The sequence below is a fragment of the Myotis yumanensis genome, unplaced genomic scaffold (assembly GCF_028538775.1).
Source record: "Myotis yumanensis isolate MYYU_CA2020_CCGP unplaced genomic scaffold, mMyoYum1.0.hap1 SCAF_8, whole genome shotgun sequence".
Lineage (NCBI taxonomy): Eukaryota > Metazoa > Chordata > Mammalia > Chiroptera > Vespertilionidae > Myotis > Myotis yumanensis.
In genome coordinates this window covers 55,292,299-55,313,920 of record NW_027223759.1, presented here as the reverse complement: position 1 = coordinate 55,313,920, position 21,622 = coordinate 55,292,299, and the positions used below count along the sequence as shown (strand labels likewise).

General features: G+C 35.4%; 1 protein-coding gene and 1 non-coding gene across 4 annotated transcripts in view; one reads left to right on the top strand and one right to left on the bottom strand.

Moving 5' to 3' along the window:
* Window positions 1-21,622, bottom strand: part of WDSUB1 (WD repeat, sterile alpha motif and U-box domain containing 1) — a 50,993-nt gene that overhangs the window by 23,094 nt on the left and 6,277 nt on the right. For all 3 annotated transcript variants that reach the window (XM_070422933.1, XM_070422931.1, XM_070422932.1), the window contains exons 4-10: window positions 21,147-21,239; window positions 15,902-15,995; window positions 13,358-13,391; window positions 12,282-12,322; window positions 12,095-12,201; window positions 11,197-11,376; window positions 41-181 (exon numbers count right to left, since the gene is read on the bottom strand). In XM_070422933.1, the coding sequence (XP_070279034.1) occupies window positions 41-181; window positions 11,197-11,376; window positions 12,095-12,201; window positions 12,282-12,322; window positions 13,358-13,391; window positions 15,902-15,995; window positions 21,147-21,239 (690 nt within the window). The remainder of the gene's footprint in view (window positions 1-40; window positions 182-11,196; window positions 11,377-12,094; window positions 12,202-12,281; window positions 12,323-13,357; window positions 13,392-15,901; window positions 15,996-21,146; window positions 21,240-21,622) is intronic.
* LOC139015911 (small nucleolar RNA SNORA11) lies at window positions 18,532-18,660 on the top strand. The gene has a single exon (XR_011472559.1). It is a non-coding gene; the product is annotated as a small nucleolar RNA SNORA11 (small nucleolar RNA).

Here is a 21,622-nt window from a genome sequence, read left to right as displayed (position 1 = left end):
ACACAGTATGCTCTCAAACTTAGAAGAGTATCACACATACCTGAAGCAATGACAGGATCCTGCATAAGCTCCCTAGTGATTGGACATATAAATTCATCAGGAATTTCAGAAGAAAGGGTTTTCACCTTTGTCCTGAGCTCTTCGATTTTCCTCAGAACTTTACTGCGCAGCCCTAGAGAGTCTAAAAAGAAATTTACTCTGTTAGGACTGGAGAACTCCTGGTAACTTTTATGCAAATCTAACAAATAGAGGAAGATTTTATCTGTTACAAGTAAAAACCTTCAGACACTGTTTACCACATTGAACTGTTTTCTTTATAAATCCTTTCATGAATTTTTATAGTATAGAATATTGTGTGGTTAATATAAATCAGCAACTAACAAACTATTTATTCTAAACAATCTTAGATTCTTAAAGTTCCTCAATAATTTTAGATTGCTGAACACTAATATAATACACAAAATCAGAAAAGGCTTGTTATTATTGATTAGACAAAAGAATTCCTAAAAATAAACTTTAAAGATGGTCAGCATAATAATGTAAACAGCAGTATGATGATTGCCAGAGGAAAGGGGGATATGTGGAGGTAGAAGGGGTAAGGGGAATAAATAGAGATGGAAAGAGGTGTGGCTGGTGTGGCTCAGTGTTTGAGCACTGACCCATGAATCAAGAGGTCACAGATTGATTCCAGGTCACAGCATGTGCCCAAGTTTCGGGCTCCAATCCCAGTAGGGGGCGTGCATGAGGCAGCAGATCAATGATCTCTCTCATCATTGATGTTTCTCTCTCTCTCCCCCTTCCTCTTTGAAATCAATAAAAACATATTTTTTCAAAGAGAGACTTGACTTGAGGTGGTAAACACACAATATGATATACAGATGATGTGTTGTGAAACTATATAACCTATATAATATTAAACGGTCACCCCAATAAATTCAATAAAATATCCCATCTTATGTTTTTAAACTTTATGAAATTGGATATATTTGCTAATTCTCGTATGAAACACAATCACAAATAAAGTTCATCTGTTTGTCTAAGACTGTATACATGTTTCATTCATTTGTATTTTTACTTTTATCTTAAGTTTTATAATTCTTAATTTTTAATTTCAGGAAGTTTAGTGTTACTAGCTGTTTAGAACAAGGTAATGGCACTACTTTAGGTGGAGGTGTTTGGGGTGCTGTGGATGGCAGAAAAGAATTACATTTCAGAATGCCCCATAGTTCCCATGAAAAGCACATCAATTTTCTTTCTATTGGTGTCTATACACACCTTGGAAAAGATAGCAGAGACACCTTTTCAAGGACATTTGCAAACATCCTTGGAAGCTAGAAAGTGTCTCCCTTCCAATCAGAAGGCAGGTCTGTTTCCAGATAAGTAAAAAGATAATGTCTTTTCTTGGGCTGGTTTGTTAGCAATCCCCTTATAAGATTGGCAGGGGTGGGTGGTAAGGGTTTCTCAGCTGTGACACAAACATACATTGGCCCCACAAGGCTTAGGGGGAAGGGGAACCAATCTGAATATGAGGCTCATGCTGCCTGCTATGCCGTAAGCTGTTTAAATCTATTTGGACTCCCTGCCATATCAAAGGAAGTGTGGCAAGCCAACTTAGCAGCTGCCTGCCTCTTAGGGACTGCTCACTGCATACTGAGATTCCTATGTAATTCGCGGAACCAAACTGAGGATTTGTTAAACAATTTTTAAAAAGCACCAGAGCAGGTATATAATTAGACAGAAGTCACCTAATTTAAAGGGATAATTATACAACATCTAATAAGAAGATATAAAAACATTTAATATTTTGAAAAATATATTTCCCATTCTGTCAAAAATATTATACATGGGCTAATATTTAGAATCTTATGTAATACTAATAGCCCAGTGCACAAAATTAGTGCACATTAAAAGGGAATTAATTAGCAGAAATATTTTAATATTGCTATTTGCCCTTTCTCTATAATAGAAGTGTGAGAGATGAAAGGAAGTTAGTAAAATGTATATGAAAATAATGTATAAATTTATTAATAAACAGTAACAAAAGGATATAACAGAGGCATGATATAAAAACGACAAAAACATGATATGAAAACACCAAAAACATGATATAAAAACAATAAAAACATGATATAAAAACAACAGTGATCTAAACAATGACTGATAAAGTGATTAAACTTATTCTAATATATCCCTGTACACCACATTAAGAGTGAAAACACTTTCAGAGTGCTTGACTAATTTCCCTTGTGATGAAGTATTTATAACTTTAACGTCACATGCTCTTCGACCTCGAGAGAAAGCAACATATAACTGACCATGTGGGAAAACAAGTTCAGGTAGGAATATGCCTACTCTGTCTAGAGTTTGTCCTTGTGATTTATTAATAGTCATCGCAAATGCTGGCATCACAGGAAACTGTCGTTGAATTAATTTAAATGGGAGGCCAGTGTCAGATGGGGACAAATTAATTCTTGGAATCAGAACAACCTCTCCTTCTGCAAATCCTGTTAATACTTCAGTTTCGATAATGTTAGGTCATAATCTTTTGATAATAAATCTGGTGCCATTATAAAGACCCCATTTACTATTAAGATTTCTCAATAGCATGATGATTGCACCCACTTTCAATTTTAATTTATGACATGGCATTCCCAAAGGAGTAATACTATTAAGAAATTCGATGGGAAAATTTTCCTTTTCAGCATCATCTGTGGAATCAATGGAATCATCACTCAAATATGTGTGAAAATCTCCATCAAGTATATCCAAAATTTCTTCATTTAATTTTTGGACGTGCTCATTTTTTTGGACAAAGAATTGCACGTTTAGATATATTTTTAATATTATCTATAGATATAGTATTTCCAAAGTTAGCTTCAATAATAGATCCATTAGAAATCATTTCACAGGGGATTTCAATAATATCCATTCCTAAATGAAAACTGATATCAAGTTTGCCATCTCAAAGTTTTACTAACCATTCACTATAAGCAGAATCCTCTGATCTCATATTTGTTGTAAGAGACAACTTTCTGAAACATCCCCAAACATTGCAGTATTTTAAACTCGTTTGTACTATGGCTGATCACATAGCATGCGGTACAACACTGAGACATTTTCGAAAATCCCCTCTAAGAAGGAGAACATTCCCACCAAATACAACATTCAAATTTCTCTTAGTAATCTGTCTATGATGTTTATAGCATGACTGGATGCCATGGTACATTCATCAATAATGAGAAGTTGGGCCTTTTTAATAGTTTTAGCAATTCACTGTTTATATCGAGTCTAGAAATTGAAGTTTCATTTAGTGGAATGGGTAATTTATATTGGGAATGAAAGGTGCTTCCACCGAGAAGTAAATTTGCAGCAAGTCCTGTAGACGCTGTGGGTAAAACACTACTACCACGACCTCTAATATAATGTATTAAAACTTTATAAAGATATGCCTCCACACTCCAAGGGCCGGTTCCTGCCTCAAACCTCGCCCTCCTGGGAAACATCTTGGGGAGGGCGCAGCCCTTGGCAACTTGACCCAGGACTCAGTGTGTCCACACTCCGAGAGCGGGTTCCTGCCTAAAATCTCGCCGCCCTTGTGGGAAACAGCTCAGGGAGGGTGCAGCCGTTTCCAAGACAACCCCTGCAGGACTGACTTCCTTCCGGTTGGTCGAGCCTCGGTCATGATGTTACACCCAGGGTTTTTATATAAATAGATTTGTAATAGAGACTATAGAAAACCTCTTCAAAATATCCCAGATAAGAAAAAGTTAAATTGTGTGTAATCCTTGTCCAATTTTAATGTCATTTTTAAAAAGGAAGCAGTTACCAAGTCAAATCCAAAGAACTTAACCAGAAAATAATCCCCTTTTGTGACTGGGAGTTGGGAGAAGTGTTGTTAAACTTAAATGCTCAGAAAGAAAGGACCCTTACCAGCTAAGATGGGCAATATCTGGCTATACAGGCATACCTTCAAGATATTGTGGGTTCAGTTCCAGACCAACGCATAATCTTTTTGCTGGCAGAGGGTCTTGCCTTCAATTTATAAAAAAAAACACACAGAACTCGACAATCTGTGAAGCGCAATAAAGCAAGGTGCAACAAAACAAAGCACAATAAAAAGAGGTATGCCTGTATATACTATAATCCTGAAAAGGGATCTAGTTCTGAATAAGATGACAAGTTAGAAGGCCACCAGCTCCTGTACCCTCATCCCCAACCCTTACTTACCCCCTGGAAATGCTACATAATAAAGAATGATAAAGTCTAGACACAACCATCAAACATAGAAAACAAAACTTAGAAAACCCGCAGGGAAACAGAGGTAACTGGATTCCAAAGTTGGGGAATGGGAGATGACAGCTTACAGCAGGGATTTGTATCCATGAAGGGGAAGAGTGACCTTTCCACTTGTACCCTTCACTCTCCCCAATTTTGTCCTGTAAGATAAGATCAGTGATGAAGCAGCAATGCCAGTTTTAGCTGGAGGTGCTACAGCCTGGAGCCAACAAGCTCAGCCCAGCAGGCTGGTTATGAATCACCTCTTCACCCTCCACCCTCACCCAGAGAGAGCCAGAGAACCAAAGCTCAGTTCTCAGAAATAAAATTTTAAACTACTTTGGATTTTTAAAAAATTAATAATAATAATAAACCCTCCTATTGATCAAGAGAAGACAGGTAAGCTTAAAATCTATAATCAGGAAAAAAAAAACACAAGGCTGTAGTTACAATAGTGATTTTCAAAAGGATTTAGAGGAGATGAGAACAATATAGCTTCTTAATTTAATTCCTCTGAATCCCCACATAAAAACAGACAACTAGATAGCAAAATCAAATCCCAACGATATTTCCAACGAAGCAAGGTATCCTTATGAACTCCACAATAGTGTAAGTAGATGACGACAAACCATCAAGATCCATAAGACCAGAGGTTGACATCTGTGTGGACAAAGCCAAAGGACATCTGATGGGCCTGAGGAAAGGCGACCCTAAAATGCCCAACAAGCACTCACTGGCAAGTGGGGAGGGCTATCTAAGAGCAGCAGCTGAACTGGGATGTTCAGCCCACTCCAATAGGAAGTCAGCCCACAGTAACTAGATTTGAAGGGATCATTTCACCTTTATAATGTATAAAGAAAAAAAATGCTAAATGTTCTATTCCTTAACAACATAGGCAGTTAGGCAACAAGTAAAAATCTACCTAAGGAAGTACTGAATTATTAGGAATTGAAATTTGAAACTTTCAAAATCTGGTGATGTTAAGGCAGTGGATGTATTAAGTTTAAAAAAGCATTTGATGTAATTTAATTTTAAGTTAGAAAACAAAAATCTCTCATTTGCTTTTTATGGTTCCTTTTTCTTACAAGACGAAAAAGTAAAGGTACAGTTTGAAAAAAAACAAATCTTGTTCCCAATTAGGAATCTATGATTGATAATTATTTGAATATTAAGTGTATGGACTGACAAATTATACCATAGTTCCTTGGCATTTGTCATTCCAAGTTTCTATATTATATCATCTATAGCAATTCCAAACTCCAAGATAGGTAGCATTTTGCAATATTCCTGAGACCAATATAAACAAAGGCCAATGTGCAGATGAAAGTTATGTGGCTAGTGACTATGTGCCTAGCATCACATCTCAGAGAGACTTTCTTGCACTTCACTTTTCATACTTTATGCTTTTTGAATGAGATATTAAATGCTACAGTAGAGTTCACAAATTCATGGACTCAAACATCTTAAGACATCTCTCTCTCAATGTCAAGGATCTTTTGTACCTATAATCTCTGTCTGGACATTCCTTTTGCAAATGTATTACTAGATACAAGGAGTTATTTCCTACCTAAAACTGTATGTCAATTATACCCTTAGTTTTCATCAACACAATCCTAGAAAATGACTATTATCCTAAGTTAAAGCACCAGATTCCAACAGATATTCAAATCTACAGAAAGTTCCTTAATTGTATATTTATAAAAAGGTTATTGAAAAAATATTTGATGGACTGCTTGATTCCCTAAAAATAATTTTTTTAAGTGTCAAACATAATAGATATACTACTTTGGTCTCTAAGACTCCAATACACTTTATTGCACAATTAATCAACTTCCTCCATATTATGAATGTTAAACAAATTCATATTTATTCATATTGACATAGGAACCACTTTAACACAAAGGCAAATAACACAGTTGTAACACAAAGGCAAATAAAATTCACTGTCATATACTCATCAGTTTGCCTCTTAACACATTTTTTTTTCCTAGATCCACTTTCAATTCTCTATTATTCCAATTTAGTGTTTTGAGGAAAAGTCTGCTTAAAATTCAAAACCAAGAAATTCACTGTAGCTTAAAGCAGCACTTGTAGAAAATTAAAGTTAGCCTCTTGATCCTTTACAATTTTGTAAAAACATTAAAATCTTTTATTTGAATGTAAAAAAGTAAATGCCCCCTTTTTTATACAAATTTATTTACTACTTCATTCTGTGTTTAATTTGTTGGAATTTGCTAACTTTCCAAATCTTAAAACAGATTCCTTATTTACTAGAGAATGTGCAACATTATTCTCTCCATTCATAATGATTTTCGTAATTAGCTATTAGACCACCACAGAACTTACTTAAATTGTATTTCAATTTTGGCTTGAGCCTAGTACTTTCAAAATTTATTTCACACTTTAAAATGATTGTAACTACTAATCAAAAATTATTTCATGTCATTGAATCTTGTAAGAATTTCTTCTTTATTTATCTATCAGAATAAAATTCTATTACTATTAATAATTTTTACTATGCTTCTGTTGTGTTTTCAAACATCATTTGTTAAATCCTATAACTATTATTTTACATTGTCAAGTGTTTCTGTGAGAAAGGTACTGTTAAGATTACTAATGAAGATGTTAAATTCACCAGAACTTAAAAAAAAACAAAACACAACACTACACAATACTACCTACTTTCAGGAAGAGTAAATTATAAAACAAATAACTTATTAAAGATACAAAAATAACTTTAAAAATATATATATATTTCTTTATTGATTTCAGAGAGGAAAGGAGGAGAGAGATAGAAACATCAATGATGAGAGAGTATCATTGATTGGCTGCCTCCTGCACACTCCACACTGGGGATGGAGCCCGCAACCCAGGCATGTGCCCTTGGCCAGAATCGAACCTGGGACCCTTCAGTCCACAGGCCGATGCTCTATCCACTGAGCCAAGCCGGCTAGGGCCAAAAATAACTTTTGTATGGCCTGCGTACAAAATCACTTAACCCTAACTATTTTTACAAAATCAGCATTCTGCTAACTTCTTAAAAGGCCATAAGTTTCCAAGAAATTTAAATAGGTTCACATACTATCTTTACTATATAAGGAAAGTATAATACTATACTTTAAAATGGTCCTTGATAATAAACATTGTTATCTGACTCTTCATTAACAATAAATCTCATTATAGATACTCTATTTCCTAAACTTTCTGGTTAATTAAGATTTTACTATAGCATATTGAGAATTGTGTCTGTTTTCTTATGTTTATTAGAGCATAACACTAAGACTTCAATCTGTTTTTTATAAGGATCTAGTATCCAGAATACATAAACAATTCGTACAACTCAACAATAAAAAGGCAAATAAACCAATTTTAGACATTTCTCCCGAAAGATTACAAATGGCCAATAAGCACTTGAAAAGATGCTCCATGTCATTAGGTAAATGCAAATCAAAACCACAATAAAATACCACTTCACATCTGCTAGAATGGCTATAATCAAGAAGACAGGTAACAACAGGTGCTAACAATGATGAAGAAATTGGGATCCTCACTTATTGCTGGCGGGAATGAAAAATGATTCAGCTGCTTTGGAAGACAGCCTGGCAGTTCCTCAAAAAGTTAAATGTAGCCGAAACCGGTTTGGCTCAGTGGATAGAGCGTCGGCCTGGGGACTGAAAGGTCCCGGGTTCGATTCCGGTCAAGGGCATGTACCTGGGTTGCGGGCACATCCCCAGTGGGAGATGTGCAGGAGGCAGCTGATCGATGTTTCTCTCTCATCGATGTTTCTAACTCTCTATCCCTCTCCCTTCCTCTCTGTAAAAAATCAATAAAATATATTTTTTTAAAAAAAAGTTAAATGTAGAGTTATTCTATTCCAAACTATACTCAAGACAAATGAAAACATATATTCACATAAAAACACAGACATATATGTTCACAGCAGCATAGCTGATGATAGCCAAGAAGTGGAAGCAACCCAAATGTCCATCCTGTGGTAAACGGATAAACAAAATGTGGTATATCCACAGCCATACAATGAAATATTATGCAGCCATAAAAAGGAATGAACACTTATACACACAAAAACATGACTGTTAAAAAAGTATTATGTTAAATAAAAGAAGCCAGATACAAAGGCCACATATTGTATGGTTCCACTTACAAAAAATGTCAAAAATAGACAAATCCATAGAGAGAGAAAAATAGATTAGTGGTTGCCAGAGGCTTGGAAAAGACTGGGGTTCTTTTGGAAGGTAAAAAATGTTCTGAAATTAGGTAGTGATGTATTTACTAAAAACCACAGAATTTTACACTTAAGAAAAAAATGACTTGAACACTGAACATCACAAAAACTTGTTGAAAGACATTTTTAAAAGACCTGAAAAAATAGAAAAATATCCTGTGTTTATGGATTAAAAAGTTTAACATTGTTAAGATGACAGTAACCCTGAGATTAGTCTACAAATTCAATATAACCCTTGGAAATATCAGGTGGCTCTTTTGAAGCAATTAAAATTTTGCATAAAATTCATATGGAAATGCAAAGGACCCAGAGTAGCAAAACCAATCTTGGAAAAAAAAAACCCACACACTTTTCAATTTCAAAATTTACTACAAATCTACAGTAATTAAAACAGTGTGGTACTATTATAACAGACAAACAGATCTATGAAATAGAATTAAGAGTCTAGAAATAAACCCTCGCATATATGGTCAACTGATTTTTCAAAAAGGTGCCAAGATAATTCAAAGGAGAAAGAACAGTTTTTTCAACAAATGGTGCTAAGAAAACTAGATATCCACATCTAAAAAAAAATGAAGCTGGATCTCTACTTTATATCATTTATAAAAATAAAGTAAAAATTGATCACACACCTAAATCTAAGAGCTAAATCTATAAAAGTCATAGAAGAAAACATAGGTGTAAATCTTTGAGACTTGGGATTAGGCAATGGTTTCTTAGATATTACACCCACGGTATACGCAATAAAAGGAAAAAACACACAGATAAAGTGGACTTCATCAAAATTTAATACTTTTGTGTTGTAAAGGGAAAAAATATTTATATTTGATAAGGGTCTAGCATCTAAATTTATATATAAACAACTCAACAATAAAAAAACAACCTAGTTTTTGGTTTATTTGTTTTTTAAATATGTTTTTATTGATTTCAGAGTGAAAGGGAGAGGGAGAGATAGAAACATCAATGATGAGAAAGAATCATTGATTGGCTGCCTCCTGCATGCCCCCTACTGGGGATCAAGCCTGCAACCCGGGCATATGCCCTGACCGGGAATCGAACCGGTGACCTCTTGGTTCCTGGGTTGATGCTCAACTATGAGCCACACCTAGCCAGGCACCTATTTTTAATATGGGCAAAGGATCTGAATAGACATTTCTCCAAAGATGATATAAAAATGGCCAACAAGCACACTAATCACCAGAAAAATGCATATCAAAACCACAAGGAGGGCTATAATTTAGAAAGCAAACACAAGTGTTGATGATATGGAGAAATTGTAAACGTATACATTGCTAGTGAGAATGTAAAATAGCACAGCTGCTTTGGAAAATAGTCTGGCAGTTCCTCAAATGTAAGCACAGAGTTACCATCTGACCTACCAATTCCATTCCTAATTATACAGCCAAGAAAACTGCAAACAGATGCTCACTCAACTTGTGCATGAATTTCCTAGCCACATTATTATAACAGCTAAAAAGCTGAAACAATCTAAATTCAATCCACTGAAGAATGGGTAGCAAAAAGTGATAAATTTATACAATGGAGTATTATTCAGTCATGAAAAGTCATGAAGTACTAACATATGCTACACCCTGGATAAATCTTGAAAATCTGCTAATAAGTAAAAGAGGCCAGACACAAAAGGCCATATGAAATGTCAAGAACAGGCAAATCCTTAAAGAATTTTAAAAAAAATGGAAGAAACCAAATAAATAAGGATGTAGAAATGAAAGAAATGTTTAATTTGTCTGAATAAAATACAAGTAAAACAACAACAACAAACAATAGACAAATCTTTAGAGACAGAAAATAGATTAGTAGTTGCCAGGGACTAGAGAGAAAGGGAATAAGGAGGGACTGCTAATAGGCATGGGGTTTCTTTTGAAGTGATGAAAATGTTCAAAAATTAGATAGTGGTGGTAGTTGTACAACCCCATAAATATACTAAAAACCACTGCATTGTTCGCTTATAAAAGGTGATTTTTATCATGTAATTACATCTCAAATTTTAAAAATATATTTTAAATTTAGTTTTTTATTGAATTTATTGGGGTGACTGGTTAATAAAATTATATAGATTACAGGGGTACAATTCTACAACATGTCATTTACATTGTATTGTGCTTACCAAACCAAGTCAACTCTCCTTCCATCACCATTTATGCTCCCTTGACTCTCTTCTATCTCCCTATTCTTTCTTTTCTCCCCTCTGTAATCACTATACTGTTGTCTATGTATTTGTCTATGAGGTTGTGTGCTTTTTTTTTCTGCTTAATCCCTTCACTTTTTCACCCAGCCTCCCTAAAATTAGTTACATGGTGGCTTAAGTTACCTAAACATTTATTTTCCATAATCCAGCAATTTTCAACTAGTGTGCTGCAAGAATTTCTAGAATATGCAATATCTTAACTATTTAGTCAGGGGCATTGACCTCTTTCCCTTAGATTGGCAAATAACAAAATGACAACAGCCAACTAATAATAGCCGTCTGGTGTGCGTGAATCAAAATTATACCTATTTTTTATCAAATCGGCAAAAAATAATATATTTTTTGGTGTGCCGTAGAATTTTAGTAATTAGTTTATGTGTTCTATGAGATGAAAAAGGTTGAAAATCTCTGCCATAAGCTAGTGAAAATATATTGTCCTATACAAAGATATAATCTTTCATAATCTTACCAATTTTCAAATCATCAGCCAGGCTTTCTTTTGTAAGATTCAACAATTCTCTCCCATCGATGTTATTCATTTTGAAAACACCAACAAGGTCTTTTAAATCTTGTGCACAAAGCCACGCTGAGACATCATCTTCGGACCAATCTTCAGTGAACTGTTTCAGTTGCCCTTCTGTGCTCCTTGCTTAAAAAGCAAACAAAACAATCCCACAAACAAATAGGCAAGTGAAATAACAACAACAAAAAAATGGTTTCCTTTATATATTAAAAAGTAAATAAAATGTCCTTAAATCTGTGTTTTACTACTTTAACATCCCTTTAAAATTTTTCAGAACATCAAATAGCATGTATAATTAAAGTGATATTTAATACTTTAAATACTACTCTTTTGGAACTTTTATTGCTGAATAAAAACAATTTTTCTTTATTTTATAAAATACTTATCAGGAAAAGAATTCTATTGGCTCTCTCATCTGCATATTAGCTCCACTATTTAGTTAATTTTGGCAGTGATAAAAATAAATAAAACTCTTAAATTATGTGTCAGCATTGCTTGATGAGGCCAAAAATAAAACCAGCAAAATAAAACTATAATTTCTATTTTGTTTGCAGGCTATATTTATTTTGAAAAAATGAGTATGGAGTATAAATAGCTTACAAAACTATGGTACATGTGATATACATGAGTGTGCACCCAAAGTATTTATTGAGAGTTTTAACATAGGTAACTACTTTAACACTGTCTTCTCTAAAACTATTTTTAAATTATATTTAAATAAGGATGTATACTTTATACTGAGGAAAGCAATGTTAATAATTGGTAAAAAATAAAATAAATACTGAATTTCTGATTTTAGAGGTGAACGGGGTTGAACTGGGTTAAATATAATGTCCTTACTAACCTTGGCCAAGTGTTTCTGGGTCAAACTGCCAGATGTTCACTATTTTGTCCATTGAACCAGTAGCAAGCAAAAGGATATTGGGGGCAAAGGCACAAGTTGTGACATACCTAGTTAATAAAAACAACTATTATGTATCCTCATACTATTTTTTTAATTATATTAATACAAAATAAGGTTAAGTTCAAACCTGGTATGCTGAGTCAATGTGTGAAGTATATTTTCAGTATTCTGAAAAACAAAATAACAAAAAAATTGCTTTACATTTACTCAGGCAAAAGTTACTAATAACAAAAAATTGTTTGACATAAATGGTTTATATACTCTATGTGTTTTAATATTATTAGTTACTAATATAGGTTGAAACTTTACCCAATAAATAAAAGAATAGCATCTACACCTAATAAAATTATCAGGTACCTATTTCACTCTTTCTTAATTATCAGCACTGTTGTCTACTGCCCACTTTCCTAGAAATTTTTAGTATAATGTATTCTTGACTTTTGCTGATGTGTTTGAACTTACTGATAATAACCTAAACATCTATTATGTGAAATAATTTATATTTTTGCTCTGGCATTTGACTTGCACCTACTGCAAAACCAGTGAGTAGAAATTAGTCACTTAGATTCTGAATACACTTAGCTGGCCCTCCACTATCAGACTAAGTCTTTTCCTCAACACTGACTTCTCCTGGAGAATATTTTAATTAACTACATCTTCACTATATGTGAATGTTGATTTTTCTTCATATTCGTGCAACCTGGTCTTTATTCATATGGTTCTACCCAAAACTCCCATTCTCCCCAAAACCATTATAACCTACTCTTTCTCATAATGGTCTCTAAATCTAGCCAGGACTCAAACAATGGTTGGCCACTCTCAGCTGTATACCCTAACATATCCTGGGGTAAAACATTCACCCTTTGTTGTTATGAAAACCTGGTGTAAAACTTTAAGAATAATTGCTATAAAGCAGTATTTTGGATATTGATGCTCTTTACATCTGCATTTTCTCTGCTCAGATTAAACATCTTTCCATTTTAAAATCATTATTGAAATATTCAAGGACTTGTCCCAGAACTAGTACTTCACTTGCATAACTATTTCAGCATCTCTGAAAATGTTTATATTATATTATTGGGCACACTAAACAGGAAAAAAGTATATATTTTTTTCATCTTGCCTAACTAAACTTGAAGGTCAGTAGCCTAATAAATAAACATACTTTACACAGATCACACACCAAGATTTTTAAATACTTACAATGTCATACACTATAACAGACTTATCCACTGATCTTTAAAAGAAAAAAAAGTATGAGTGAAAAATTCTATAAAAACAGTATAGTATCTACTTAATTAGTATTTTAAAATCATTTAAATAACTTTTTCAGAAAAGGCTAAAATATTGATACACATTTAGAATGCACTTTTTTTATATGATGAACTTTTATTTAAACAACTACATGCCATATATGAAATTTATCAGAAAATTATAATCTTTATTAAACACTAGCATATGCAACTTATATATACTATATAAGGCATAAAGAGAGTAAGAATTTCTTATGTATAAATAAGACACAACCCCATGTCAAGTTAGTAACTCAAAGGGAAAAACCACTACAAGGAAAAGGTATTACTTGCTACTTAGTTTTTGTTTCAGATAGCATTGTTCTTTATCATTGATACAGCTGTGCCTTAATACTAATCAATATATATGTCTTGATTGTGACACATTTTTGAAAATTATAATTTTAAACTTGATATGAACTCTACATGGCTTAGGTTAATGGTATAAAAATTAAAAACCACCATCAGGGCCAGTGTTCTCAGTGGTTAGAGCAGGGGTGGGCAAACTTTTTGACTCGAGGGCCACAATGGGTTCTTAAACTGGACCGGAGGGCCGATACAAAAGCATGGATGGAGTGTTTGTGTGAACTAATATAAATTCTAAGTAAACATCATTACATAAAAGGGTACGGTCTTTTTTTTTTTTTTTTAGTTTTATTCATTTCAAACGGGCCGGATCCGGCCCGCGGGCCGTAGTTTGCCCACGGCTGGGTTAGAGCATAGACCTACACATCGAAGGGTCTTGGGTTCAATTCCTGGTCAAGGGCACATAGCTGGGTTTCAGGTTTGATCCTCCACCCTGGTCCAGGCACGTGTGGGAGGCAATCAATTGATGTGCACCTCTCACATCGAAAATCACCAGGGATTATTCCAGTGGTGTAAAAAAATCATCAAACAAAAAAAGGCAATACTATACAAAGTACATAATTAAAAACAACAGATAAATATGCCCTATATGGTATTTTCCCCCTTTGGAAATGATGTTTATACCTCATGATATATGTTGCAAGCAAGAAAACACAACAAGTGTTACCACCCTCTGTACAACTTTAATAATATTTGTACTTATTATTAAAAGGTAGCTGATTATAGTCTGACCACAGGAATCATACCTATGGAAGCCTTAAAATTCTTTTCTTTTTTTAAAAAGTATATTTTATTGATTTTTTACAGAGAGGAAGGAAGAGGGGTAGAGAGTTAGAAACATCGATGAGAGAGAAACATTGATCATCTGCCTCCTGCACACCCACTACTGGGGATGTGCCCACAACCAAGGTACATGCCCTTAATCAGAATCGAACCTGGGACCCTTCAGTCCGCAGGCCAATGCTCTATCCACTGAGCCAAACCGGTTAGGGCAAATGTCCTTTCAATAAGAGTTAAAATTCCTAGTTTAGTAGGCTATTGAGTGTTGATAATGCATCTTGAATGCAGCATCTTGTCATATACTCAAAATAAGAATTATACTTTAAATGTTCAAATGTAAAATAAAATACAAGAAAATGGGAATCATATAAATGCATTTGGATGCCAAAAAAAACAAACATAGTTATAGTATTATGTGCTAAATTTCAGTCAAAAAACTTTAAGAAATCATACTCATACCTAACATTAGTTGAGTATGTATATGCTAGACATAATTTATAGACATTCTTATTTAGTCTTAAATCCCTTACAGTACAAGGTATTGTTTTTTAAAATATATTTTACTGATTCTTTTACAGAGAGGAAGGCAGAGGAAGGGAGAGGGATAAAGAGTTAGAAACATCGATGAGAGAGAAACATCAATCAGCCACCTTCTGCACACCCCCTTTTGGGGATGTGCCCACAACCAAGGTACATGCCCTTGACCGGAAGCGAACCTGGGACCCTTCAGTCCGCAGGCCGATGCTCTATCTACTAAGCCAAACCGGTTAGGGCCAAGATATTGTTTTTGGAATATCAAATTCTTAGGGAAAAGTCCATTACTTCTGAGCATCCTCAAAAAAGGAAACTAAAAGAAAATTCCAATTTCTGAGACTACCACTGGTACAATTAAAATTAATCCATCCTAAAGATATATAAATGAGAAGCTGGATCATGATTAGTAATCTTAAAAGCATTATATTGGGAAAACAGAAATTAGGACAACAAGCAAGAGTTCACATATGGGAATAGCAAACAATAAGACTGAACAAATACCATGCTCATGGACAGGAAGAATTAACGTCATTAAAACGTTCATACTACCCAAAGCAATCTACAGAGCCAATGCAATCCCAATCAAAGTTGAAGGTATCACTTTATCTGATATGAAACTATGTTATAAGACTATAGTACATGGTACTGGTATAAAAACAGACACAAAGATCAATGGAACAGAACAGAGTCCAGACATAAACCCATATCTATATGGTAAATGTCTGTACTAATTCATATCAAAATGGTTTAAGGAAATTACAACTAAATAGCTTACCCTGAGACTAGCATCTGCCCATTGTGAGAAAAAGCACAAGTCAGAACAGGAGCACTGTGCCCACTCAGTGCACTTTTATATTTTAATTTAAAACCTGCAAATAATAAGGTGAGAAAATTAGCAAGCTGACCCTTAGAATTCATTCTTATGTCAAAGCTATTACACAATTATTTATTCAATTAATCTTTGAGTGCCTACAGGACACAAATAAAAAAAATTCCCATGCAACTCAGATATTGGAATGTAGTGTGATTAAATGGTTTCAAAAGTTCAGAAATAGGTAAAGAAAATGGTGTGTTCAGCAAACATTAGACAGGGGATTGCTATAATTATCAATTTTTAAAAATATATAAAAATTTAAAGTATATTATAATCTTTGTATTTGATTTTAAAATATATTTAATAATATTAAATATACTAGATGCCCAGCTCACAAAATTCGTACACTGGGGGGGAAGGGTTTCCTCAGCCCAACCTGTGCCCTCTCGCATTCCAGGACCCGTTGCTCCTTACCGCCCACCTGCTTACTGCTCCTTACTGCCCAGCTTGCTGATTCTTAGTGCCCGGCTCGCTGCTCCTTAGTGCTGCCACAGAGGCAGGAGAGGCTCCTGCCACCGCTGCTGCACTTGCCAGCAGTGAGCCCGGCTTCTGACTGAGCAGCACTCCCCCTGTGGGAGTGCACTTAGCACCAGGGGGCAGCTCCTGCATTGAGTGTCTGCCCCCTGGTGATCAGTGCGCATCATAGCAACTGGTCATTCTGCCATAACAGTCGCTTAGGCTTTTATTATATAGACTAGAGGCCCGATGCACGAATTAGTGCACCAGCAGGGTCCCTCAGCCTGGCCTGCGGGACTGGGCCAAAACTGGCTCTCCAACATCCCCCGAGGAATCCCGGATAGTGAGAGGGTGCAGGCCAGGCCGAGGGACCCCACCCGGTGCACAATTGGGGCCAAGGAGGGACATGGAAGGTTGGCCAGCTGGGAAGGGCCGAGGGAGGGTTCCAGGGCATGTCCGGCCCGTCACGCTCAGTCCTGATCAGCCAGACCCCAGCAGAAAGCTAACCTACCAGTTGGAGCGTCTGTCCCCTGGTGGTCAGTGCACGTCATAATGACTGGTCCACCGGTTGACTGTCTGCCCCCTGGTGGTCAGTGCATGTCATAGCAAGCAGTTGAGTGGCCTTAGCATATCATTAGCATATTACGCTTTGGTTGAACGGAAAACCAGATGACCGGACACTTAGCATATTAGGCTTTTATTATATAGGATCAGTTAATAATATACATATATCAATTTCCCAAAAGCCTAAAAAGAATCAAATAGCAGTAGTTTTTAAAATCTGATATTAAATATTTTCTCATTTCATACATGAAAAATAATCAATGGTAATTTATACATCTTATAATTCCAATATATCTTATGCCTACCAAGTATGGTAACACTAAAATCTTTTGCTTTCTATAAGCTCTTGAAAAGAAATATCACAACTATTATAAAGGAACTCAGTATATTTTAGTAACAGCCTATAAAAATAATTATTAAGAAGAAATTGCCCTGGGGGTAGGAGAGGACAAGGAACTAAGTGAAATCTATAATTTTCTCAGACCAAATGAAAACTTTTTTGAAGTGTTACTGGCTCTTAAGATGGCAAGTACTTAATTAAACAAAAAGATCATTAGAGCAAGTTTCAACAACAAAGAAAAAAAATATATTTGTTTTTATTTATTAAATATGTATTTTATTTCTGTTCAAAATAGAAAAAAATACATTTTTATCTGAGAGAACAAACATGGGCATTAAAAGCACTGTTTAGAACATGCAGATCAGTAAATAGGCATACTCAATCAAACAAAGCAAAAATGTTAAGCCACCAACCAAATGAAGACCAAAAAACTTGCAATATGACCATAAGAAAAGGTTATATTCTCAAATATAAGATACATATGTCTATCTAGTCTCCCCCACAGATAAGCAATTAAAATAGGGTACAAATGACATAAATGCTTTATAAAAATGTTTTAAATGAACATTAATAAACTGTTATGTATATCTTTTTAAGATTTTTTATTGATTTTTTAGAGAAAGGAAGGAAGAGAGAGAACATCCATGTGAGAGCAAAACATCGGTTATCTGCCTTCTGCACACCCCCTACCGGGGATTGAGCCTACAACCCGGGCCTGTGCTCTGACTGGGAATCGAACATGGACGACGCCCAACCAATTGAGCCACAAGAGCCAGGGCTACTACGTATATTTTTAAAAGAATCAGTGTAAAGACACATTTTCCAGACAAGGTATAAGAAGCTTTACTTTGAAACAATTTTATTTAAAATACATTGTGTTTAGAACATCTACAAATATAGAACATCTATATATATACGACTATGTTCATGGCTTCTTATAAGAATTTTACTTTGATAGGAACAGAAGGCAGAGGTAGGATAGATGAGAGAAATAAAGGAACTCTTATCCTCCTCAGCAAGTAACTGAATACTACATTACTAAGTGTAACCTAATACACAATGAAATAACTAAATTTCCACAAAAAGAAATGCATCTCTTTCCTGATAATAGGCCCTTCTTTATACACTAGTATAATGACAAAGAGTCTCTCTTTGACCACACTCTGCCAGGTGGGTGTGGAGAGAGCAGAGCGCCTAAAGAATGGCTCCTCTGAGTACAACACATCCAACAGCAACTTGGGCTTACTCCTCATGGGTGGCAGAATACTATGGCCTTCCTGTGACATTACACCCTATAAAAAAAAAAAAAAAAGAAAAAACTCTGCCAGATTCTTCTGAGTTGTCTTCTCAACTAGTTCTTGATCTTGGCCTATAAAGACTAACATAGTTTCTAAGAGCCCAAGGTTGCATCCCCAGCATGACTCTAGCCTCCTTAAAGTGCCTGCATGAGAAAACTCAAGGCTGTCAAAAAATTTTTACTATTTATTTCATCCAACACCTGAAGATAGGGTTCCTGACTCCCAGGCCCTGTAGGAAGTTAGTAGTTTAACTTCCTTAAGTTCCAATTAGCAAACCAAGATGGGTTTCACATGAATCAACCCCCCCACCTTCCTTCTTCCTTTAAAATGTCCAGTTACCTCGGTATAACCTGAGGTTGAGTTCAGTTCATGGTGGACTCTTTTCCCTATTGCAACAGTGTATTACTGGTTAAAATCTGTGCTTACCACTTCAACTACTGTCCCCACTTTGCTTATCTTTCACAATAATTATCAACAAAATGTAGTCTGTGATATAACTGAAGCTTACTAGATAATACAGTAAGAATATTTTTAGGCGTCTAAAGCAAATGGCCAATTGACCATATATTTCAGAGCTCCCATTAATGGTAACAAAGGGCCCAGCCGGCATGGCTCAGCGGTTGAGCGTCGATTTATGAACAAGGAGGTCATGGTCCGATTCCAGGTCAGGGCACATGCCCAGGTTGGGGGCTTGCTCCCCAGTGTGGGCGAGAAGGAGGCAGCCAATCAATGATTCTCTCTCATCATTGATGTTGCTATCTATCTCTCCCTCTCTCTTCCTCTCTGAAATCAATAAAAATATATTAAAAAAATAAAATGTTGCCCTAGCCAGTTTGGCTCAGTGGATAGAGCATCGGCCTGCGGACTCAAGGGTCCCAAGTTCAATTCTGGTTAAGGGCATGTACCTTGGTTGCGGGCACATACCCAGTGGGAGGTGTGCAGGAGGCAGCTGATCGATGTTTCTCTCGCATCGATGTTTCTGACTCTCTATCCCTCTCCCTTCCTCTCTGTAATAAATCAATAAAATATATATTTAAAAAATAAAAATAAAAAAAATGTTAATAAAGGAATAAAGATAAATTCACATCAATGAAGAGAACAGGAATGGGGCATCAGCAAACCAGAAACTGAAACCAATTTTGGGAAGGCAGAAAGGAAATTAACTGAATAGATAGTTCAGAGGAGTAATAGCCCAGAATGCCTAGAGAAAACTAATCTGCTCTAGGAAACTCCAAAAGATTTGGGATTATCAACAGTTGGGGGAAAGGAAAGTCTGAATGACACAAATCTAGACCTGGAAATAGAAAAGGTAACTAAAGTCTGTTTATGAAACACTCGGTGTCTTCCTCCCTGACCTGCCACAGCATGTTGCTCCACAGCCAGATGCTCTTCCCCAGGCAAACATTTCTAAGGAAAATAACTGCCAGGGGAGCTCCAGGGCAGTTCCAGAGGTCAGAACCCCCAAATTCTCTAAGCTCCCAACCTCTCCCCAATAAGGGTCAACTACCCACCTCCTTATACTAAAGGGAAGTCAGCAAAACAAACCACCATGTGCACAGAGCTTCTAAACATCCTATTGTCTAATTTTTAAATGTCAATGGAATACAAGACCACCAGACATTTGCTTTAAGTAACTACAAGAAAGAGAAAGATCAGGGTAAACAAAAAACAAACAAACAAACAACAAAAAGAACAGCCCAAGAGCAAACAAAGATGATCAGGACACAAGGGAACTTAAAAACAAAACAGCCTCTCATTGATATCCTAAAAGCTTTTAAGAGATCTTGCATTCATAAAATAAAAGGAGGACACTATGAAAAAGAAATAGAGGAGATGAGCTTTTAGAAATTGAAAATGTGATCGATGAGTTGAAAAAACTCAAAGAAGGTTAAAGATAAAGCTGAGGAATTTTTCAGTGAAGTAGAAAAAAAAGACAAAAAGATAAATAGATAAATGTCAGAGGTGATGGTGGTGGGGGAAACAATCATAGAAAATCATGTCAGAAGGTCCAACACAATTAATGGGAGTTATACAAAGAGAGGAAGGAGAGAAGAAATAAAGAAATAACATAAAGGGACACTGTGTTCCAAAACTGAATGACTTCAGTTTCTTCACTAAAGGATCACCTGAAGGAATAGTTCAACGCACGAGGAAAAGACTCAAGAAAAACAATGAACAATAACTACAGTGAATAAATTTAAAATCTGGTAGTAAAAACCGTATTTATAGACTGTGTTAAAACCACCTAAAGAGTTGAAAACAGATAAAGTGCAAAGTGTAGTTACCTCTCTGTGTGCTGGCAGTAAGGTCACAATCAGCAGTAAGCACAAACTTTTTAAAACACTTGTATGTCTTATTCTGGTTAAAAGTTCTTAAAACATTTCAATAATCACTCTTAGATATCCAGAGGACCTTAGGCAAAAAGATCAATTAAAATAGAAATTTTATCTGGATCACAATTTTAGAGAACTACTAGGTGAATACATACCTAAGATATGGCTAAAAGAAACAACCCAAATTTTGGTCTGGCAATCCTGACCACATGATGCCAATCGAAAACACTGAAGACCTTGTTCTCCATCTAAAAATGTAAATTTATTAAAAATTAGTACACAATAATTGATAAAAACATTTAAACCAAAAATATTTCACTTTCTTATACTGACATGATAATTCTATTCAATTAATTCAGGGGTGGGGAACCTTCAGCCCAAGGGCCGTATAAGGTCCACGAAATCATTTGGTCTGGCCCTGCCAAGGAATTAGGGGTGAGTTAATTAAATTGAGTCCAGGAGGTAAGAGCAGGGGAGGCTCATCTAGAGTGACTTCTTTCCAGCTGAAATCTAAAGGAGGATTAAGAGTGAACCAGGTGAAGAGTCCACATGGAAAACCCTTGGAAAAATCTTAGAAACACTGAAGAAATGAAAGAAGGCCAGTGTGGCAAGAAAATGCATGAGGCCACAT